Source organism: Molothrus aeneus, chromosome 33 (genome assembly GCF_037042795.1).
Source record: "Molothrus aeneus isolate 106 chromosome 33, BPBGC_Maene_1.0, whole genome shotgun sequence".
NCBI classification, from domain to species: Eukaryota; Metazoa; Chordata; class Aves; order Passeriformes; family Icteridae; genus Molothrus; species Molothrus aeneus.
In genome coordinates, this window is record NC_089678.1 from 755,345 (window position 1) to 776,276 (window position 20,932).

The following is a 20,932-nucleotide window of genomic DNA, read 5'->3' on the forward strand; positions in this document are numbered from 1 at the left end:
TACAATGCCTCTGTGGAAAACCCAAGCGGAATAGTCCTTGTGTCTAGGGACAAAGCAGGGCACACACAGGATGTGTGAGTTGTGCCACTTGTGCCCTGCAGACACTGTGTGGACAGCTGTCTTTGGTGTGTATCCCACTTGGCCTGGAGCTCTTCTAGAGTCCTTTGTGCACAGGGAATGGAATCTTTTGCTGACAGCAGAAAGAAATGCACTCTTAAAAATAAAAAGAGGGATAACTACAATTTTTTATCTGAAATACTGCTAGAACTTTAGCTGCTTTCGTGTTGTACTCAAAAAGAAAATTAACTGATTGTGAAGGGCTATGATTGCCCCTTTTTTAGGTTTTGTGGAAACATCCAGGTGTGGATTAACTTTGTGTGGCAGGATTTGGTGAAACTTTTAAATCTCTTAAAGCTGAACCTTGAAGTCTGAGAAGCTTCTGCTATTCTCATACTGTTTCTTTCCTGCAGATTTGAATGGGATAGATCTGACTCCTGTGCAGGATACTCCTGTGGCTTTGAGGAAGGAGGACACATATGTCCATTTTAATGTGGACATTGAGATTCAGAAACACATTGAAAGACTAACAAAAGGTATGTGGTACCATGTCGGCAATGGAGAGAGACAGGGAGACTGACTTGGTGATCAGAATCTGATTTCATTGTGGGATACAAACGCTTATATACAATTTCAGGGAGACTAGTAATGTGTACTACAATGATTAGGTTAAAATCACATACACAAACTTATGCATATAACAACATCCCTTGCTTGCAGAATTTAATGGAATTTTCTTTTTCCGGTAAACCCATTTGATTTAATTTTCTTGCAGTCTAGGTCTAATTTTTAAAGTTCCGTTTGTTTTTGCCAAGGCATCCTGTTATCAAATCTCTTATGTTAACCAGGTCCAAAGTCCATCATCTTTCTTGTGTCGCCCAAGACAGATGTTTCCTTTTGACCAAAAATACTCTTTTAATGGCCTTATTAATTAATCTCTGCACATTGAAAGGTATCATGATTAATACAATTATTATCAAAATTACCATATACACACCTATCCTAAAAAGAATATTTTAGTTAAAAACTCCAGCCACTAAAAGGCTCAGGCTTGATCTTTATAAACGTTCCTGATGGCAGCCGCATTACTGGATTTAGAAAGGCTGCCAGAAGTGTAATTGTACCAAAAGGCTTGATTCTTATAGATGGAGTGATAGGGAGAAACATCCCAAGCTTTAGACTGATTTCTTCCCATGTATTTAAAATTAACACAAAAATCCAATTTTAAAGAACCCAGGAACTCTAATTCTTGGAGTTCCAAAGGTGTTTCAGGAAGGTGTGGGATTCAATTTGATATGATTTAATTTGCTTTCAAAAAAAAATTTTTTTAGTGTCAAGTTCTGGAGGAGTTATCTTCCCCCCTGATTTTTTGTTTTTAATAACATGTATGTTTCTTGTTATGAACATGAAGGTAACATAAAAACAAAACAATATGTAACATAACAATAAACTTAAACTAAGTAAAAATAAATCAGATAATAGATACAATTAGTGGCATATGAAAACCAGAATGGTGATTTAAAACAATGCCTTATAAATTTCTTTACTATTGTACTATTACTTAGAGTCTGTAATATTTGGCAAGCCTTATTTTTTAAAGTGAGGGCTTGGAAAATCATTCCCGGGTAAGACTTCCAAGTTCACCTTAAAAGGAGGTTTGGCTATTATAGGTCCAAATTTGGTAAGTCAGAATTACTTGAAGATAATTTTGGTGCAGAAAATTTTCTCTACTAGTTACGGCCAGGACTTGGCTGGGGTCCAGGCTCTTAACTGGAAGAGTCTTTTTAATATATTTTAGAAACCTCTTAGTAGTTAGAAAAATAATATATGTCTTATGAATAGCTATACAACAATAAGTGAAGGTTTGTAAAGTAGCTGACTTTCTCATTTATAGTTAGTCAATGGTACCATAGACAAAAGTAATGCTTGTTATGGTAAATTCAGTGAATTCACATCATGAAATTAACAGCATAATCAGCGCCACTTAATATATCAGTAGAAATTCTCTTAAGAAGTTGGGATTATATTTTCCTAGTCATATATGACATTAAAGCAAAAAAGTAAAAGAAAGCATTAAATAACTCATAACTAATTACAGTCATAAAAAGGAGACTCATTCTTCAGTACTGAAGCGATAAGCGGAATGAATAGGCTCCACAACATGATGTAGTTATGAAGTGGGTATGTATTGTCAGTGCCCAGCACAAGTGAGATAGCTCTAGTGAAAACTTGTGCCCTGAGCTCCGATCTGGGCCACATCTTTATTCACAAAGGTGTTCCATATACATTACATTGTACAACCTTTTCATGCATATTCAATCCCTGGCCCCGCCTGTCCTTGCCTCGTATGGTTATTAAATCCATGCCCTTCTTCACAGTGGTGGTTGCACAGGGGTCTTTCAGTGGTTTTTGAGGCTGAAGGCCATGGTCTTCCTCACGGTTGAACTTTTGAACTTCTTTGCTCGTGCACTGTGGTCCCTTGGTGCCTATCTGTTGATGTTGAACAGCTTGGAGACAGAGGAGCTCCTTTATCTAGGTTTCTTGCATTCCTTGGTCTTCTCCCAGTATTGTTCTTTATTGCAAGAAGCTTCAGAAATTTTCCTATGCCCTTTGTACCATGGCAGAGGTTTCTTAAGTAAAAGGTTAAAATTTAACACATCATTCTACAAGCTAAAATTTAAATGCTTAATTTATATTGCTAACTTAAGTGAACCTCCATTTCAGTACTACTTCTGATATATAAAATAGCAAAACCTGTTCTTATTTCTATAGCAAAATAGGTGTATCTTGTAATTTAAATGAGGAAATTTTAATAAAAATTCACTCAATCTTTATGCCATTCACTTATATAGCAAAGGAATTATATCTTATACCTCAAACAGTTATACTTCTACAATATTTAAAATCAACGTTACTAAAACTTAACCTTAATAAATATATCTAAAAGAACTTAAAGTTAACATCACCGAGACTAAACAAAAATCAGTCTTAATAAGAATTAACATTTTTAAACTCTATTATTACAAAAAGCTTACTGAAAATTTGTCATATAATAGTTAAACATCAAAATAAACAACATGCAAGTAAACAACTGTACTGAAATCTTTACAATATAATTACCTTGTTAGAACTATGGAGTAAAAAGCAAGCAATCAATAAAGCTGACAGTGAGTTTATATATTAATTATAGTTAAATCTCAAAATAATGACTGCAGATATAGTTCAAGGTTTGTCTTGAATGTAAGCTAAAGAGTTGTGAATTTATGACTTATCTAATTACTCTCAGTGAATTATGCAGTTTTGCTATGTTAATAATAGGTAAAAAGACACCACCTTGTTATAGATGATCAGCCAGAAATCCAAATTAATAAATGCGAAAGATTTTATTTTCACAACCAAATTACAGTCCTCAAAAACCCACAGCCAAAGAGACAGTGTCGAGCCTGGGATCGGCGCTGGGTGAGCCTCAATCCGACCTATATCACATTGGATCTCCCTCTGTTCACAAATGCAGCGAGGCTATTTTATACAGTTTTTTATGCCTGAGGCAGAGGTGCCCCGATTTCTTTTGTAATCCTGCATATGTATGAACGTTTCTTTCACTGTTCGGGGCTGGACAATTGCTGTTTCCTGGGTAATGGCAGGTGCTGATCATGTCAGGGGAAATTGCATATTCAGATGGATCTTCCTCAGTGACTTTGGTTATCTTGATTGATGGTATCTATCAAGCGATGATCACCCTTGGGTGTGTCCTGATGGCCCCACAAGATGATTCCACAATCATCACGCTGGCCATGTCTATTGATTGGTAAACAAAGCATTATTCTCCTGCTGCCTTCAGGAGTTTCGAAATTTCAGAGTGGTTACATGTCCCTGGGCTGCTTGAGGTCAGAGACTCATTGGATTTTATAATTTTATAACATACATTCTCTTTGTAAGCATGAATTACTTTATAACATATATTGCAATCCCTCCCCTTCTATATAAACACATTAATTGATGCTTCCCACTACAACCCTTATATCTATTTTCTATATTTTATCTACATCTACCCTTCACCTTCAAGGATCTCCTACAAAGAAAGGGGGATTTATTCAAACCCTTTGCATGCCCTAGTCTCCTTGTGAGACTCCCTGATATAAATTGTAGCCATTCCCGTCACTTCTTATTAGTTTTTCAAATTTTGCCAAGACTTCTGCTGCTTTGCTCTCATGTCCACCTTCCCCCAGGCTAATGATTTTGGATATTTGGTGTCCAGAAGCCAGCTCCGGGTCCATGGGTACTACTGCTATTTGCATACCCTGTACCACGGAGTGTATCAGCCTAATAAGGCAAGGTATGAGACATGGCAGGAATATGACCCCAGCTACTGAACAGATTACAAAGAATATCACTTTGTTCCACCAGGCTCCATTAAATAGTCTGTCCCCACCAAGTCACCTGTAGGATGGAATTCCATTTCTGGACTGGGACATGAGCCACCTTTTTGATTTATGCTGCCAAACCCCTGATGTCAATCTCAATGCAGCATTCTGACTCATTGAATCTTCCACACACTCCCCCTTCTTTGGCCAACAAATAGTCTAGTTCTATTCTGTTCTGTTACACAAAAGCCCGCATTTGAGTGTGCTGCCAGCTTAACAAGTCCAGGGCCTCCGAGGTGTGATTAGAGACTATTTCTACCACTGCCTGTAGTGTGATCAATCAGTTCAGTAGGTAAACCGGGGTCCTATATCCCCAGCTTCCGTCTTGAGCCCAAGTGGCCGGCCCGTAATAATCAATTATTCTTTCTGCTGGCCATTCTTCCTCTCCCCATGTCTGCCTGCCACCTATGATAGGAAGTATCTTTTTCAGACTCCTCTTTTCCCTGTTCAGAGTCTCATAGAAAGGAACTGCTAACAGGTTTCTTTTTGTTCGGGGGAGAGTAAAGAACACGGGTCGTATCATGCCTAGAGTGCATGATCCTTTCCACTTTGGGGGTAACTCGCTATATGCTTTCTTCCCACAAATCCGGTAAATCCTATCTGGGGCTTTCCACCTTATATTTGTTTTTCTTGGTTCCCTCCAGCATTCTCTCAATTCCCCCAAGGATTGGTAGGGATTAACTCCAGAGCCCTTGACCCACCAAAGTCCAATTTGGTCATTCCATTCGCAATTTGTTTCATTTTTCTGACTCCAATATCCCATAGGAGGCTCTGGTTGCCAGACCTTGCTCCTACCACTTGAATTCACTGCCAGCGTGGATATACACGGGGTATATCCCACCATCTCAGTATGTTCCATTCCCTCTCAGCTGATGCAAATGATCCCAATCACTCACTGATCCAACACCCACCCCTCAGGCCTCTGTGCCAATTTGGAGACCCGTGTGTTGTTCCATTTCAGCAGTTGCTCTGGAGTTAAACTCTCACCTTTCCAGCACCATTTCTCGGCGGATTTCAGCCCCCCACAAATCCAACAATTCGACAATCCTAGTTCTGTCGCGATCTCCTGGACAAGATCAATGAATAGGTCCCGATTAGGGGCAGGTAGCCCCCAGTCAGTATATAGTTTCTCCAGTTGTTCATATTGTTCGCTGAACGTTCTTAATCTTTCTTTCTCCACCCTCTTTTTCCTCACTTCTGACTCCTGTCTTTTCAATTCCTGAGTTATTTGTTTAATTTTGCCCTCGGGATCTACCCCTTCCTTATTCTTTGAAAAACAGAAAACGCTATCATACTGCAAACGAGCCCTGGCATCATTTGCCTGGACGAGGTCCAAAATGACAGGCTCCTGGTTCAGGGTGAGCTTATTTTCATATTTCAAATTTTTCCCGACCCAGTACGTTTTCCCATTCATCATACACATTCCCAAGTCATCATAACATAATCTGATAATATGCTACAAAAACCAATTCAGCCTTTCCCCTGACCCACACAGTCCAATTACATTGGTTACAAACGGGTATTGACATTCATCCCACATCCCTGTTTGCATTTTGTGGCCGAACTCATCTGACCTCCTGTCCTTAACTCTCACCTTTGGTTTGAAACACAACATTTCTTTGCCCAATCTGCATAATTTCAATTGAGTGTCGTTTATCGTGCAATACCTGCCTTGCTCCATGATGCAATCCTCCAGGGCTCGGTATGCTGAGACTCCCCCTCCTCCTTGTCCCTTCAGGATAAACTGAGTGCACCTGCTGCACTCATCCCCAGGGCTTAGTTCCCCTGCGTGAGATGGGATCTCAGTGTGCAGACTAGATGTCCCGCACACGACTAGGCTCAGGCCCATCAGGATTTCCGATAGGCGTACTTCTCTGGCTTTGCATGTGCCCCCTGGGGTGCCAGCGAGGAAGACCATCTTCTCGGCAGCAGGAGTATTCTTTCGGGAATATGTTTTCGGACTGAACCACATACCTCCTCTTAAAGGCACTCCATCTGGATAACATTATCGCATCTGAGCTGCATGGTACTTTGATCGACTTCTGACACTCAGTGTCTAAGACCTTTGCCTTTGAATTAAATTTTCCCTGTACACTGTTCTGGAATATCTGAAACCACTCTTGAGAATTCTGTTCAATGATCCCTAAATTTGTGGCAAGAGTCAAGATTCGGTCAGTCAGCTCGAGTTCTTCTTTTAAACACTGAGTACACAACCCCTTCGGCTGCTGTCCACTTCTACAATGTATAACAAAAACTTCCAGACAGTACTCGCACTTGAAGTGCACAAAAGGATAGCATACACAACTCAACAGTATACAACTTATCTGCTCTCTGTCGGTCATTTACTTGGACGGCGTAGCTTTATCTCTGAATCTCCAGGGGAAGAAGTGATCCTCCACTCGGGAGCTTCCTCTGATGTTCGACCTTTTTCACCCACGACACGTGTGTCCAGCCTTTTTCCACTGTCTGAATGGCCATGTCTGTTATCAGAAGGACAAGAAAGGGACCTTCCCAGTGAGGGTAGAGGGGAACATCTTTCCATACCTTCACAAGCACTTTGTCTCCCAGCTGAATTTTGTGGATAGCAAATCCCAGAGGAGCACTCTGAGATACTATCCCATGTTTCCTTAATTCCTGTAAATTCTTGTTTATCGCAATCAAGTAAGGATGAATCTGACTATTCTCTAACCTGGGGTGTCCCACAGGTATTCCATGTTTATATGGCATTCCATGTTTATATGGCATTCCATATAACATTTCGAACGGTGAGAGCCCCATCTCAGAGTGAGGCATAGTCCTGATATTAAGCAAGGCTAGAGGGAGGCACTTCAGCCAGGACATCTGGGTCTCCAATATTAATTTCACTAATTGTGCCTCTAAGGTCTGATTCATTCTTTCGACTTGTCCGGAACTCTGGGGATGCCAGAGTGTGGTATTCCCATCAGATGCCTAGAGCCTCTGCCAACCGCTTTATAATCTTTGAGGTAAATTGAGTTCCCTGGTGCGAATCTATGTAAATCACCACCCCATATCGGGGCACAATTTCCTCTGGAAGTCTTTTCGAAACAGTTTGAGCCGTTGCTCTTGAACTCAGAAAAGCTTCTACCCAATGGGTCAATTTGTCTACTATCACTAGCACGAATTTGTACCTTCCCATCTTGGGCAGCTTGGTAAAATCAACTTGAATCCTTTTGAAAGGTCGGTACACAATGGGGAGACTCCCCAGGACTGCCTGTCGTGCCTTAGACTTGTTAACTTTCTGGCAGATCAAGCATCCTTGTACCTCCTGTTTGGCCAATTTGTAAATCCCTCTGCACCCAAAGAATTTTAGAAATTGTTCTGCTAGGGCCTGAGCCCCCCAATGTGTTTGCTGGTGCAGTCTCCTCAAAATTCTCCTGGTATAACCTTTTGATACCAACTCTCTCCCCTCTGGTAATTTCCACTTACCTTCCTCCAATTTTCTCCCCGTTTTCTCATAGCTTTTGATTTCTTTCTGGGAGGGCTGTGGGGGATGTTCTGGAGCCTTGGTTCCTTCGACTTACCATCCTCAACACCGCATTCTTGGCTTTCCTATCTGCCAGGTTGTTTCCCTGGATTCGAAACTGCATTCCCACCTGGTGCCCTTTGACATGCACGACTGAAATTCCCTCTGGCTCCCTAATCGCTTCCGAAATTTGCCTTATCAATTCTCCATGCGTCAGTCCCCGTCCTTGAGTGTTGATCAGCCCTCTCTCTTCCCAAATCTTCCCGAATGTGTGGATCACTGCAAAAGCATATTTGGAGTCTGTAAAAATTGTCCCCCTTTTTTCTTTCATCATTTTTAAAGCCCTCAAAACTGCGTACAGCTCGCATGCCTGTGCCGACCATCCTGCGTTCAGTGGACCTGCTTCTATCACTTTTCCTGTCCTCCCATCCACAACTGCGTATCCTGATTTTCTTTTCCCTTCAATCACTCTGCTTGACCCATCCACAAACCATTTTTCTCCCTTTTCCAATTCCTCCTCCTCTAAATCTGGTCTTATCTTGGTCTGCAGCTCCACCACTTCCGTGCAGTTATGAATGAGCTTTTCCAAGACCTCCCCGAACAAAAATTGGGCTGGATTTTGTGCTGTGTTTGTTAGCAGTTCCAAATCAGGCGAGTGGATCAAAATGTCCTCATACTTTAGCAACCTAGTATCTGTGAGCTATTTATCTGCTGTTTGCTGTATTACACTCGGCATGTTACGCAGCGCAAATACTATCAGCAGGGCCCCAAAAGTTACTTTCTTGGCTTCTTCCACCAACAATGCCACTGCTACGATTGCTTGCAAGCAGGTGGGCCAACCCCTGCTTACAGGGTCCAGAAGCCTAGACAAGTAACCTACCAGTTTCCTGGCCTCTGCCCATTCCTGCGTTAGCACACCATGGGCAGTGTGACTGCTGACATCCATGAACAGCTGGAATGGCCTTTTCACATCGGGGAGACTCAGCAGTGGTGCTGCCATGAGTGCTTCCTTTACTTCCTTAAATTCACCCTCGTCTTTCTCTGTCCATTTTATCTTGTCCGTTGTGAGTTTCTCATATAAAAATTTCACCTTTTCACTGTATCCTTCAATCCACTGCCGGCAATATCCCAAAAGCCCCAATAACTGTCTCACCTCCCTTTTTGTCCGTGGAGGGGGCAGGGCAGTAATCCCCACCACCCTCTCAGGGTCTAATTTCTTCTTTCTCTTGGTTAACAAATGTCCCCAGTACCTGACGTCAGGCTCTGTGAACGGAAGCTTTTACTTAGACACTTTCAATCCTTTGTCCCCCAAGAGATTCAAGATCAATACAGTGCTCATCCTTACATCTTCATCCCTTGGATCAGCAATCAACAAATCATCCACGTACAATATCCATCCACGTAACATACACGTGTTACAAACAATTTTGTTCCTTCCATTGGTACAAAGTGACTCAGCACTTGCTCAAGTGCTTGACCAAATAGGTTTGGGGAATCTACGAAGCCCTGAGGCAAGGATGTCCACCTGAATTGCTGCTTTCTGTTGGTTTCTGGGTCTTCCCATTGAAATGCAAAATAGTCTCTGCTGTCCTTTGCTAAAGGACAAGACCAGAAAGCATCTTTCAAATTGATCACACTATACTATGTATGCTCAGGAGAGACATTATTTAACAAAGTGTAAGGATTCGAAACCGTGGGGAACAGTGTCTTAGTCCTTTAATTCACAGCCCTCAAATCCTGTACCAATCTATAACTTCCATCTGTTTTCCGCACCGCCAAAATTGGGGTATTGTGTCTGGACATGCATGGCTCCAACGTTCCTTTCTTTACTAATTCCTCTATCACTGGTTTCAGCCCCTTGCTCCCTTCCAATGGGAATGGGGTACTGTTTTACCCTAATAGGGTCTTCAGGTCTCAATTTCAATGTGAATTGGCTCTATGTCCAACCTCCCAGCCTCCCCTTGCTTGTACCAAACCTTAGGGTCTATTTTCTCCTCATCCTTGGCAGTGAGTCGGTATAACTTCACCATGAGCTGGGAATTCTGCACCACTAGGCTAATTTCTAGTGTCACCATCAAATCCCTTCCCAGCAGATTATATTCTGCTTCCTTGAACAACAACATATTTCCAATACAACGCTTATTTTCTGATTCTATTTCAACTGGTTTTTTTTATAATTGGTTATAACCTTCAAAGGTTCCCCCTTTGCCCCTATTACCATCATAGTATCGTCACTTATAGAACATCCTCGTGGTAATTGCTGCACTGTGGTTCGTTCGGCTCCAGAGTCTACTAAAAACAATACTTCCTGCCTGTGGGGTCCTAGTCTCAACTTTATCAAGGGCTCCTTAGATGTCCCGGACCCCAAACTGAAAAGCCTCTTACACCTCTCATCTTCCTGAAACATTTTCTTGTCCTTGTCTTTCTTCGGGCAATTTCTCCGAATGTGTTCCTTTTGCTTGCAGTAATAACACTCTATGTCCTTTTTCTGATTATCTGAGCCCTTACCTTGGGAAGGGTTCTGTTTCTTTGGTGGTGCTGGCTTTGCCGAGTCTCGGACCTGCTCCTGCTTCTGAGTTTCCCTTACTGCAGCTACTAACACTTTCACTTGAATTTTCTGCCTTTCCTCATCTCTCCTCATGTAGACTTTCTGAGCTTCTTGAAGCAAGTCCTGTAACTCTCTGTCTTGCTCATCCCTCTATATTTTCCAATTTCTTTCTTACGTCTTCCCATGATTTTGCCACTAATGAATGTTTTGTCCTTTCGGCACCGCCTCCCATATACCCTGTATCACCATGTTCCTGAGATTTATCATCTTTTGTCTGCCTTCTTCTGTCTGGGCACTTCAAGATGGTTTCTGGTCCAGCCACCTCTGGTGTCCCTGCTCCGCCTGTGGGTTCCTATTTTCCCAATCCCTGATCGCAGCTTGCCTGATCATTTCTCTTTCCTTGTTGTTGAACAGTGACCTTAATATCACATTAAGGTCCTCGTAGGTGTACATGCTAGTCCCCAGGAACTCATCTAATCTTTCTGCCACCCCCAACAGGTCCTCCATTAATTTTCCCATTTCTTTCTTGAAAGCTTTGACGTCCCCGGTATTGATTGGCACATTTACAACGCCGATAATTCCCAGAGCCATCGGCACCTCCTGTAAAGGGAAGAGGTTGGGCTTTTCTTCCTCGTCCTCGCTATCGTCCGTGGTCGTTCTCCTTGTCCTTCGCCTTGTTCAGCGGGCTGGGGGAGAGTCGACTCCGCTTGTGGGGAGGACTTGCTTCTCTTCTGATTTGGGCAGTGGTGGGGCCTGAGGCTGCTCACATGGGAGCAAAGGTGCCGAAGCCTGCTCCTGTAGGAGCAGAGGTGCCGAAGCCTGTCCCTGTGGGAGCAACGCTTCTGGAAGCGGCGCAGGCACTGGAGGTACCTGGGCTTGAGTGGGTTGGGGTGGAGGGACCAAATAGGGAGGTGGAAGGTTCTCCAGCAGCTCCCATTCCCTGCCCCAAGTTGCGGAACATCTGTGGGCTTTTATCAGATACAATGCCGAACAAGCATTTTTCCACATTCCAGCATACTCTGTTTCTTCTAAGTCTTGCGGGTACTGGCTGACCACATGGTCGTATTAAGGTTTGGCACATCCACATCTCAAAGGTGCCGAAAACTGGCCAGACCACGTACTTCCCAATCTCCTTCCCTCCCCATTTTTCAACGCAAAAATGGACCATCTTTTCCTTATATCTTCCCACCCATGCCAGACCACGTACCTCCCAATCTCCTTCCCTCCCCATTTTTCAATGCAAAAATGGACCATCTTTTCCTTAGATCTTCCCACCCTCCTGGGATTGGCCTCCCAATGTTCTAGCATCCATCCCAACGGGCTTTCCCTTGGGATTTCAGGCAAAACCTTTTCAGGAACCTGTGAGGATTTTTCTTGGGATTTTCTCTGACACTTGCTCTTTTTCTGTCGCATCTTTCGGAAACTCCTTTTCTCAATCTTTCTTACCTTAAGTCCTTTTTGGCTGGGATTCTTGACATGAACCCTGAGTCTCTGTTCGGTACTGGTTTTTGTCTATGAAAAAACTACCAGCTTACTTAGCCTCACAGAGAACCGTTCCACGGGCTTTTTGACTGGTAATGAGCTCTCTTACCTGATTTTCTGGATCAGAAGGTTTACCAGCTCCCAAACCCTTTGGGAACGTCCCTTCCCTCCTGATCCAAACCATGATCGAACCCCTGAACTCCCCCGAGTTTCATGCTTCAGATGTGTGATAAGGAACAAGCAAGCATCCACTTCCCCCGCGACCGACCACTTCCCTCATGGGAGAGTGGAACTGCAGTCTTGGGGTCCACACTCGCTTCATGATAGAATCATGTCTCACACACACGCTCGATCACACCCCACTCAACCACATGGTACTCATGGTTCCTTTTCCTGCGTGAATTCTTCGTGCATGTAGATTTTCTGAGTGGGAAAGAACTGTGCTTTGGAGATACCTCTCTGGAACGCTCCAAGGTCCTAAGAGCTCTGGGCCCATTTTTATCCTCTCTTTGGCTGTGGTTCTGGCTTTGGTTTGGTGTCTTATCGGTTCTGCCGGTCCCCAATCCTGTCAGGCCACTGAAATAACCGGGGTGCCTCCTGACCAGAGAGGGGGTCCCTGGACCCCAAATTTGGATCATGTCACGGTCACCAGAATTGTTATAAATGATCAGCCAGAAATCCAAATTAATAAATGCGAAAGATTTTATTTTCACAACCAAATTACAGTCCTCAAAAACCCACAGCCAAAGAGACAGTGTCGAGCCTGGGATCGGCGCTGGGTGAGCCTCAATCCGACCTATATCACATTGGATCTCCCTCTGTTCACAAATGCAGCGAGGCTATTTTATACAGTTTTTTATGCCTGAGGCAGAGGTGCCCCGATTTCTTTTGTAACCCTGCATATGTATGAACGTTTCTTTCACTGTTCGGGGCTGGACAATTGCTGTTTCCTGGGTAATGGCAGGTGCTGATCATGTCAGGGGAAATTGCATATTCAGATGGATCTTCCTCAGTGACTTTGGTTATCTTGATTGATGGTATCTATCAAGCGATGATCACCCTTGGGTGTGTCCTGATGGCCCCACAAGATGATTCCACAATCATCACGCTGGCCATGTCTATTGATTGGTAAACAAAGCATTATTCTCCTGCTGCCTTCAGGAGTTTCAAAATTTCAGAGTGGTTACACGTCCCTGGGCTGCTTGAGGTCAGAGACTCGTTGGATTTTATAATTTTATAACATACGTTCTCTTTCTAAGCATGAATTACTTTATAACATATATTATAACCTCTTTACCAACACCTTTGATTTTTTCTAGTAACAATCATGTTAAAAATCACAATTCACAAGTTAGAAGGTAAATCTCAACACTGGCTGGTGCCAGGCAGGGCCACACCCCCTGCAGCAGCTTTTAAAGATTGCTTATAGGATAGATTTAAATTTGGCTTAATATGAGTAGTGGGATATAAACATTGAAGGCTGAAACAAAATAAGATTTAGTTATATAGTACTAAATAGCTGTACCAAAAAATTCACAACAAAATACTTTGTTTAAAAAAAAAGGCAAGTAACTGGAAATTTGATCAGGGCTAGATGTTTCTCAGGGCTTTAGATATGTATGAACTGTGGCTTTTGATAGCTGGGCTGCTCCTTCCAATGCTTGAAAGTGCCTGGGGCACTTCGGCCAGGGACCATTGTGGGGGTGTTGAGTGTCCCCAGTGACTCCTGTACAAAATATGAATGCATAAAAATTCTCGATTGTGTTAACACATGTCTCCCCCACAAAACCAGGGGACAGAAATCACAGAAAGTTTAACTGTGGCGATCCACCCATCAGTACGTAGTTATTTGCACGTAGTGTTGGCTTTGCAGGCTTTCACTCCTTCCACCCATGCCCGGGAGTACCTGAGGCACAGTCATAAGTGGTCACTCACTGGGCCTTTGGCTCTTTGAGATAATAGTCACATCAGCTCCTGTATCAATGAGTCCTGTTAGGAGTGCCTCTGCCTTTGAGAGTCACTTTGGCATGTAGGATGCTCAGATGTAATGCGTTGTGTCTATAAAATCTGTGGGACCCCTGTGGAATCAAAACCCCCCCTCCCTCTTCTCAGTTATTGGGGATGCAGATAGGGGTGCTGCTGCAGAAGATATGAGTTGAACTACATGGCTCCCCGCCGGGACTACACAGGGCGGCTGGGGGGTCCATGCCATGAGTCAGAGTCAACAGTTCCAGGGAGAACAAACAAAGTATGCATATGCTGTCCAGGTGGTCTGAAAACTCCTGTGGGAATGAAATGAACACATGAATGAATTAACGTTACTATGGTATTGATTGATATGTCCAGTCCTGTGCTGCCTGGTGTGGCTGGGTCATTTGTCAGCCACAATGGTCTGGCCAGGGCTGCCTGTGGTCCAGTGAAGGCTGCTTGGGGAGACTGAGCTGAGGCTTGCGGCAGTCCACTCTGAGGCATCAGCTGGGGCATCTGTGTCTTTGAGTTGTGAGAGACAACTGCTCACTTTGAAAATTTAAAGATGCTCATTAAACTTTAACAAAGATGCTTTAAAGATGCTTATTAAACTTTAACAAAAATACATATACTTTAACAAAATAACAATACTACATAAGGAAAAAGCTGCAGTACTGAGAACTGACTCTCATGCATACCACGTGGCCACTTCATCTTCAAGATGGATGCTCAGTCTTTTATACCCCTGGGGTTGCATCAGCCAGCCATGGCGCTTCCCAAAGTCTGTCAGTCAGCTCTTCTTTGCCATTTATCGGTGGAGACTGCTTTCTTGTAACTTGATTGGAGGTCAGGTGTTGCCATGCTGCACCCCCTAAGCAAGAAGCTTTTCCATTCCCAACTGCCCCATGCAAGGGGCACATGTGCAAACCTTCTTTTTACCTGTCCTAAACAATTTAGGCTGTCTGATGGCAACAGTACAGGGGGTAAAAGGGAACTGTGGGGAAAACAGAGGACATCTAAACCACAATAACATAACTATACATCACTAAAGCTTTTGTTAATACTCACACAATACTTATCCCTTAATTGCGAGAGCCAATCATCTCACTATCCATCTAATAACAGAGTGGTGCCACTCTGTGCTTCGGCTCCAGTTTCCCGATATCAGACGCCCTTCAAAATCATACTTGGACCAACACTGATTACGGCACTGACGGCAAATACCAGGAGGTTTGGATCTGGCCTCCCCCTTTTCAAAACAGTCCTTTTTCAAATGCTGAGATTTCCCACAAGTTTGGGGGTCCCCCTCCTTAAGGGCCTTTTTCTATAGTAGCATCCATTTTTCACAAGGGTTAGGAGGGAATGGATCAGTCTCATAATCTGAATCTATCGGCCCTGGATAGAAAGGCTCCCCCTCTTCCTTACTGCTAGAGCTGCGGTCAGCGATATAAACTGCTAATGACCGTTAGAAAGGATGCCTCTCCCTCCTTTGTCTGGGCAGGGTTGATGGCTGTGGCTGCTCTTCAGTCTGAGAGGTGCCAGCCTCAAGCGGGCAGGGAGAGTCAAGAGTGAGGAGAGCCAGAGCAGGGTAGGGGGCTGGCAGCATCCAGCCGCTCTCGCTTTTTCAACATCTTAAAAAGTATTCTCCAGGACCTTATACCTCCAGTATTCTTGAGGTCCTCCTTTAGGATGGGGGAGTCATGCTTGTCCAGAAGGGTGAGCATGGTTTCATAGATTTCTCTCTCTCTTTGGACATTTCCTTTCCCATTTTTAGTTCCTTTTTTAGTTCCCCTGGCTCACCTGTCAGTGGCAGCAGATAGGCAATTCTGGGCCCTGATTGTCACTGTCATGATCAGTTCCAGGGGCTTGTTGACTGCTGCCAGTCAGGCCAGTTCATTCCCCCACACGGAGGCACCAATTGTTGGCGATGGAGAGAGGCAGGGAGACTGACTCGGTGATCAGAATCTGATTTCATTGTGGGATACAAACGCTTATATACAATTTCAGGGAGACTAGTAATATGTACTACAATGATTAGGTTAAAATCACATACACAAACTTATGCATATAACAACCTCTCTTGCTTGCAGAGTTTAATGGGATTTTCTTTTTCCAGTAAACACGTTTGATTTTATTTGCTTGCAGCCTAGGTCTAATTTTCAAAGTTCCGTTTGTTTTTGCCAAGGCATCCTGTTATCAAATCTCTTATATTAACCAGGTCCAAAGTCCATCATCTGTCTTGTGTCCTCCAACATTCCAACAGTACCAGAGACCCGAAACAGGGCCCAGGAGCTTTGGGAGCACAGACACTGGGCTGCTCCTGAGCTGCTGCTGCAGGGCTCAAGATCCAGACAAGGATAAAAATAGACCTTTGCATCCTGTCCCTTTGAAATTGGTCATTGGGATGGCTTGCAGGCAAGGGAGAAATGAAAAGAGATAAAAACAGCAGTCTGCTCTGCTACACAGTATTGTAGCTGCTTTATCAACTGCTGGAGCTGCTTTATCAACTGCTTAGTCATTGGTACCTGGGTGTGAGAAATGGAGTGAAGAGTTTGAATAGTGGAGTGTGATGAGCATTGTAAGAACACGGTGTAGCTTTTGAGTAAATAACAGAAGTGTGGGAGATAATTCCCTTCAATTTAAGTAGAGCAGCTTAATGGCAGATAAATTTTTCAGATAACTCTTAGCTATAATTGCTAACTTTTCTATTCATTTTCCCTCCAGGTGCAGCTATTTTCTTTGAATTCAAACACTACAAGCCTAAGAAAAGGTTTACTAGCACCAAGTGCTTTGCTTTCATGGAGATGGATGAAATTAAACCTGGGGCAATTGTTATAGAACTGTAAGTGACTCACAATTATGGATGACAATGATAGAGGAAATGAACCAGCTTTCAGTTACTATGTGTGGCTTGTTGTATTAAGGAAGGTTTCTTGGACTCATTAGATTTGCTTCCATGAGGAATATTTTATTTTCAATGAAGGGGGGAAGACAAAATGCTTTTAGGCAAGTAAGATGGTTAGAGACTCTCCTCAGAAACTAGACCAGTTTCCAAATAAAATACTGGTGTTTGTAATTTAATTTTGTTTGAATTTAATGAAGTCTGTAGGGGAGATTTTAATTTGGAGCTTAGCCTGACTGTCAGATTGGCTATATTTTAAAAAAATAATCAACTCAGTCTTTTGGTACAGAACTTCTGCAAAGGAAATCTGATTTGAGGCATGAGATACCAATTTGCAATTAACTTTGTGAACGTTTCAAAGCAGTATTGAGTGGTTATGGTGTGCATCCTCTCCTTGCTGAGTGGCTGAAGGTGTGAGGGAGGGGTTTGAGGACTGGGGTTTGGTTTTTTATTCCAGAAGGAGGTGAATCTCGCAGTTCTTGGAAGAGTACTTAGTCTGTGCTAGCTGGAGTACTTCTGAAGTACTGAGTTACTGATACTGGGTCTCTTCTATAATCCAGAGTATTACGTTGGGAATCTCCTTACAAAAATACTACGTTCACTTAGATATTGAAATCTTACTTCTGTAAAAATAATCATCCAGAGAAAATACCGTTTCTTCCTGTAAACCTACTCATTACTGTTGCTTACAGCAAGCCTTGTCAGATCTATTTAAAAGGTGAGGGTAACAAGATCTGTACAGGATGAGCTTTCTAGTTTGCTTTCATCTTCCTGCACAGCCATTAGCGCTTGGATTTAATGCACTTTCTTGTGGTTACAGGTACAAAAAACCCACTGACTTTAAAAGGAAGAAATTGCAACTGTTGACCAAGAAACCACTTTACCTTCACCTCCATCAAACATTGCACAAGGAATGACCCCAGTTGTGAGACCTCTGTGAACTGAACCACAAATCCTGGTAGCTGTGTAGTAGCCTTAGGCTCTGAGGGGCAGGAAGATGACTCTGTTCATGCCAGTAGGTCACACGAGACCATCTCCCACTGCACAGCACTACTTCAGGGGCAGGAACAAGACCACCATGCAAATGCAAGATTTTTTTCAGTAACTTCCAGCTACAGGTTTTTTTAAGAGCCTTGATATAGGTTGACTGCTTTTCCTAAGTTTGCTGTTCATCACTTTTTATCTTTAACCATTCTTCTCCTTTTGCCTCAAGCTCCCTCTGAGGATGCAGAGTGCCCTTTGTCAAACCTGCAGCAATAAAGATGTGGCAGGTCTACTAACTGTTTACACTGCTGTGCTATTGTAGTTCCTCTCATCTGCATTTCAGAGTCCTCTGGAGTGGGCAGGGTGACAGAAGACTGGAGAGAAGGACAAGGTGGGCTGGGAAGGAGCTTGAGGTACTGCAAGTGCTTTGAAGTGAGGGAGTGGAGGATGCAGGTCAGATGGGTGGCCATGAGTCCCTGTGGTCAGGTCAGGAGGAGGACAAGTGCAGATGAGAACACTGAACATGTTTTGAATACATGTTACAATCTTTTCAGTCACTGTTACTCCCTAATAGAGCTATTCTTTTTTGGATCTTGTCACAGAGTGGTTTGCAAAGGCAGATGGGGGATAAAGAGGCCTTCTCGAGGGCTTTGTCCTGGTTGCAGTGGGCGTTTTGCCATTTCAGTGACAGCAGGACTGGCCCTCAGTGCTGAAGTTTCAATTTTCCAGAGCTTTATATAAAGTAGGTCTGGCTAGCAGGCTGATCCACGTTCTACATGAAACTGCTGTTCTTATGGAAACTGATTGTATGCAGTTTTCTGCATATTTTGTGCAAATCTGGAAACTTACTCAAAAATTGCCTTTTTATGTAAGTAGGTAGGATTATCATTTATTTTCTGTATTTTTTATTTGGTGCATAATAAGCTGCAGGACATTGGCTTATTATGACACACTTGCATTCACCTTTTGACCTGAAAAAGGGAAAGAAGTAGAACCCAGTCAAATCTTTCATATATTTGCGTGGATATTTAATATGATACTTTATGGTTTGATAAACTTCTTGAATATCTAACTAGTGCCTGAATACTCTGCTATGCTAACTACAGAGCCAGCTCCCAAAATAGCATCAATTATTTTAAACAGCCTGGATGCAGGTGAATCATCCATTCCTCTTTTCTGTCACTTCACCCAAGATGTTCCATCATGTGTTAAGGGATGTTACTTTTCCTCATGCCATTTGTCTGTCTCTACTCAGCTGTTCAGCATTTTTGGCTTTATCATATTGATTAGGATGAAAAGCTGGTTTTGAATGTCCTAATCTTCTTGCCTTTCTTTGCTCTGGTATAACTAGGAATGACATTATTTAGGTGTTACAACAAAAGTCAGCAATACTTTCCCAAATTCCACTGCTGGTTGGAGGGGAAAAAGGGCAGTTGAATTGTCCTGTTTATGGATCTTTACAATATCCCACTGGTTTTAAAGCTGATGGGAGATGATCAAGATACCCCTGTGAGTTATGGAAACTCCTCTGAATGGAGCATTCTGGACACCAGACTAAAGGAGAATACTACACTGCTAAAAACCAAATACAAATCATCCTCTGAACTCTGCAAAAGGACAAAGCAAAACATTAGTCTGTGGTTGCAACTAATCCGAGCTTGGCTCATATACCTGTCAGTGGTCCCTGGCTAGCTCAGCACTTGTTCTGACCAAGGAATTGCAGGATCTGAGCATCCCTGAAAGGTGGAAGGGCTGGTTCTGGAGTTCGGTCCAGCTGCCATCCAGGGTAAGAACTGCAGTTGGGTGTGTGTGTCAAAGGTGAATGCTGCTGCATCCAGAGGGAGATTCCATCCAACTTTAGTTACTGTTAGCTAGGATGGGCAAGGGGAGAGACACTGAGTATCACAAAGGTTTGTATGGGGAAGGAAAGATCCTGGATTTGGAGAACTTGACTTTTAATCATGGATGTTCATCAATGTATGTATCATCAGCCAGCCACCCTGCAAACTGAAATACTGTCCCTTGAAGTATAAACCCATCGTTTCTGCTGCTTACCTGGACCCTTCCCCAGCTTGTAGATGTCTGTATTAATGCCAGTTTTATGAAATGTCAACTTGGAAGTATTTTTGTTAAATACACAAGTAGAGCTTTGTATTTAACTGATTGTGAATTAATGTCTGTTGAGTGTGAAATACCATTTTTAAAGTTGCTTCTATCCCTTGCCTTCTTTCTGTGAACTCAGTGCCAGGACTGCTGCTGCACACACCACAGGCTTGGGGATTGTTTTATGCTTCAGTGATGTTCCAGCTTGTCTTTCATCTGAAATCTAAAGCTTTACACTTGTACTGTAAGAATGTAATACCTAGGTGGCAACTTTAATGGCTGCTTGTACTCTGGCAGTAAAGCTGTAATGGCCTCCCAGTAGAGTTTTTTATTATTCTGCATTGTTTTCCTTTTTTCCTCCCTCAGGCTGCCTTTTGGACAGTGCAATGCACTTGTGAGAAACCTTACTCACTGAGACAGTCAAAAGCCTGCTATTCCAAATGCTTGCACTAACACTTGACCTGCCAATGTATGGTGTGCTTTGAAAGTTGTTCAGTGGCGGTAGCTGCAGTAGATGTTTACATGGTTGACATACTCCCAACTCTGCTTTACAGAAAGCTGCTTTCTTTTCTGATGGAAGTAAAAAAGGTTCTCCAAATCTAGCCTTCCTTTTAAAGAGGCTGAATTGCTCTTAACCCTGAGGAAGATGAAAACTCAGTTCTCAAACTTCACTTGATGCTGCAAGGTGCTCTGGAAAGCAGAAAGCAATTAGGGAAATTCTAAGTTTCTCTACTGGAGAGGCACTGTAGAAACACAGGTCAACTCCACAACCTCATTAAGGTTTCCAACTCTGGAAGCTGTAGCCCTCATGGTCCTGATTACATGAAGCAAGTCCATATTCTGTCAGAGTAGATCAGCGTGAGGGTAAACATGGTCATTACCCTGCAGCAGCATTAATTTGGCCTTGATTCAATTCTTGTTCTCAGAACTGTAGCATTCTCTGTCACATTACTGAACCAATATCCTTTCTGAACAAAACA

At 43.0% G+C, this 20,932-nt stretch overlaps 1 protein-coding gene across 1 annotated transcript in view; it reads left to right on the forward strand.

Annotated features, from left to right (window-relative positions):
* AIDA (axin interactor, dorsalization associated) overlaps nucleotides 1-20,270 on the forward strand; it is a 43,652-nt gene extending 23,382 nt beyond the window's left edge. The window contains exons 8-10 of the mRNA XM_066568489.1: nucleotides 471-593; nucleotides 16,688-16,805; nucleotides 17,686-20,270. Coding sequence (XP_066424586.1) covers nucleotides 471-593; nucleotides 16,688-16,805; nucleotides 17,686-17,782 — 338 coding nt within the window. The 3' untranslated portion in view covers nucleotides 17,783-20,270. The remainder of the gene's footprint in view (nucleotides 1-470; nucleotides 594-16,687; nucleotides 16,806-17,685) is intronic.
* Nucleotides 20,271-20,932: the final 662 nt, after the last annotated feature.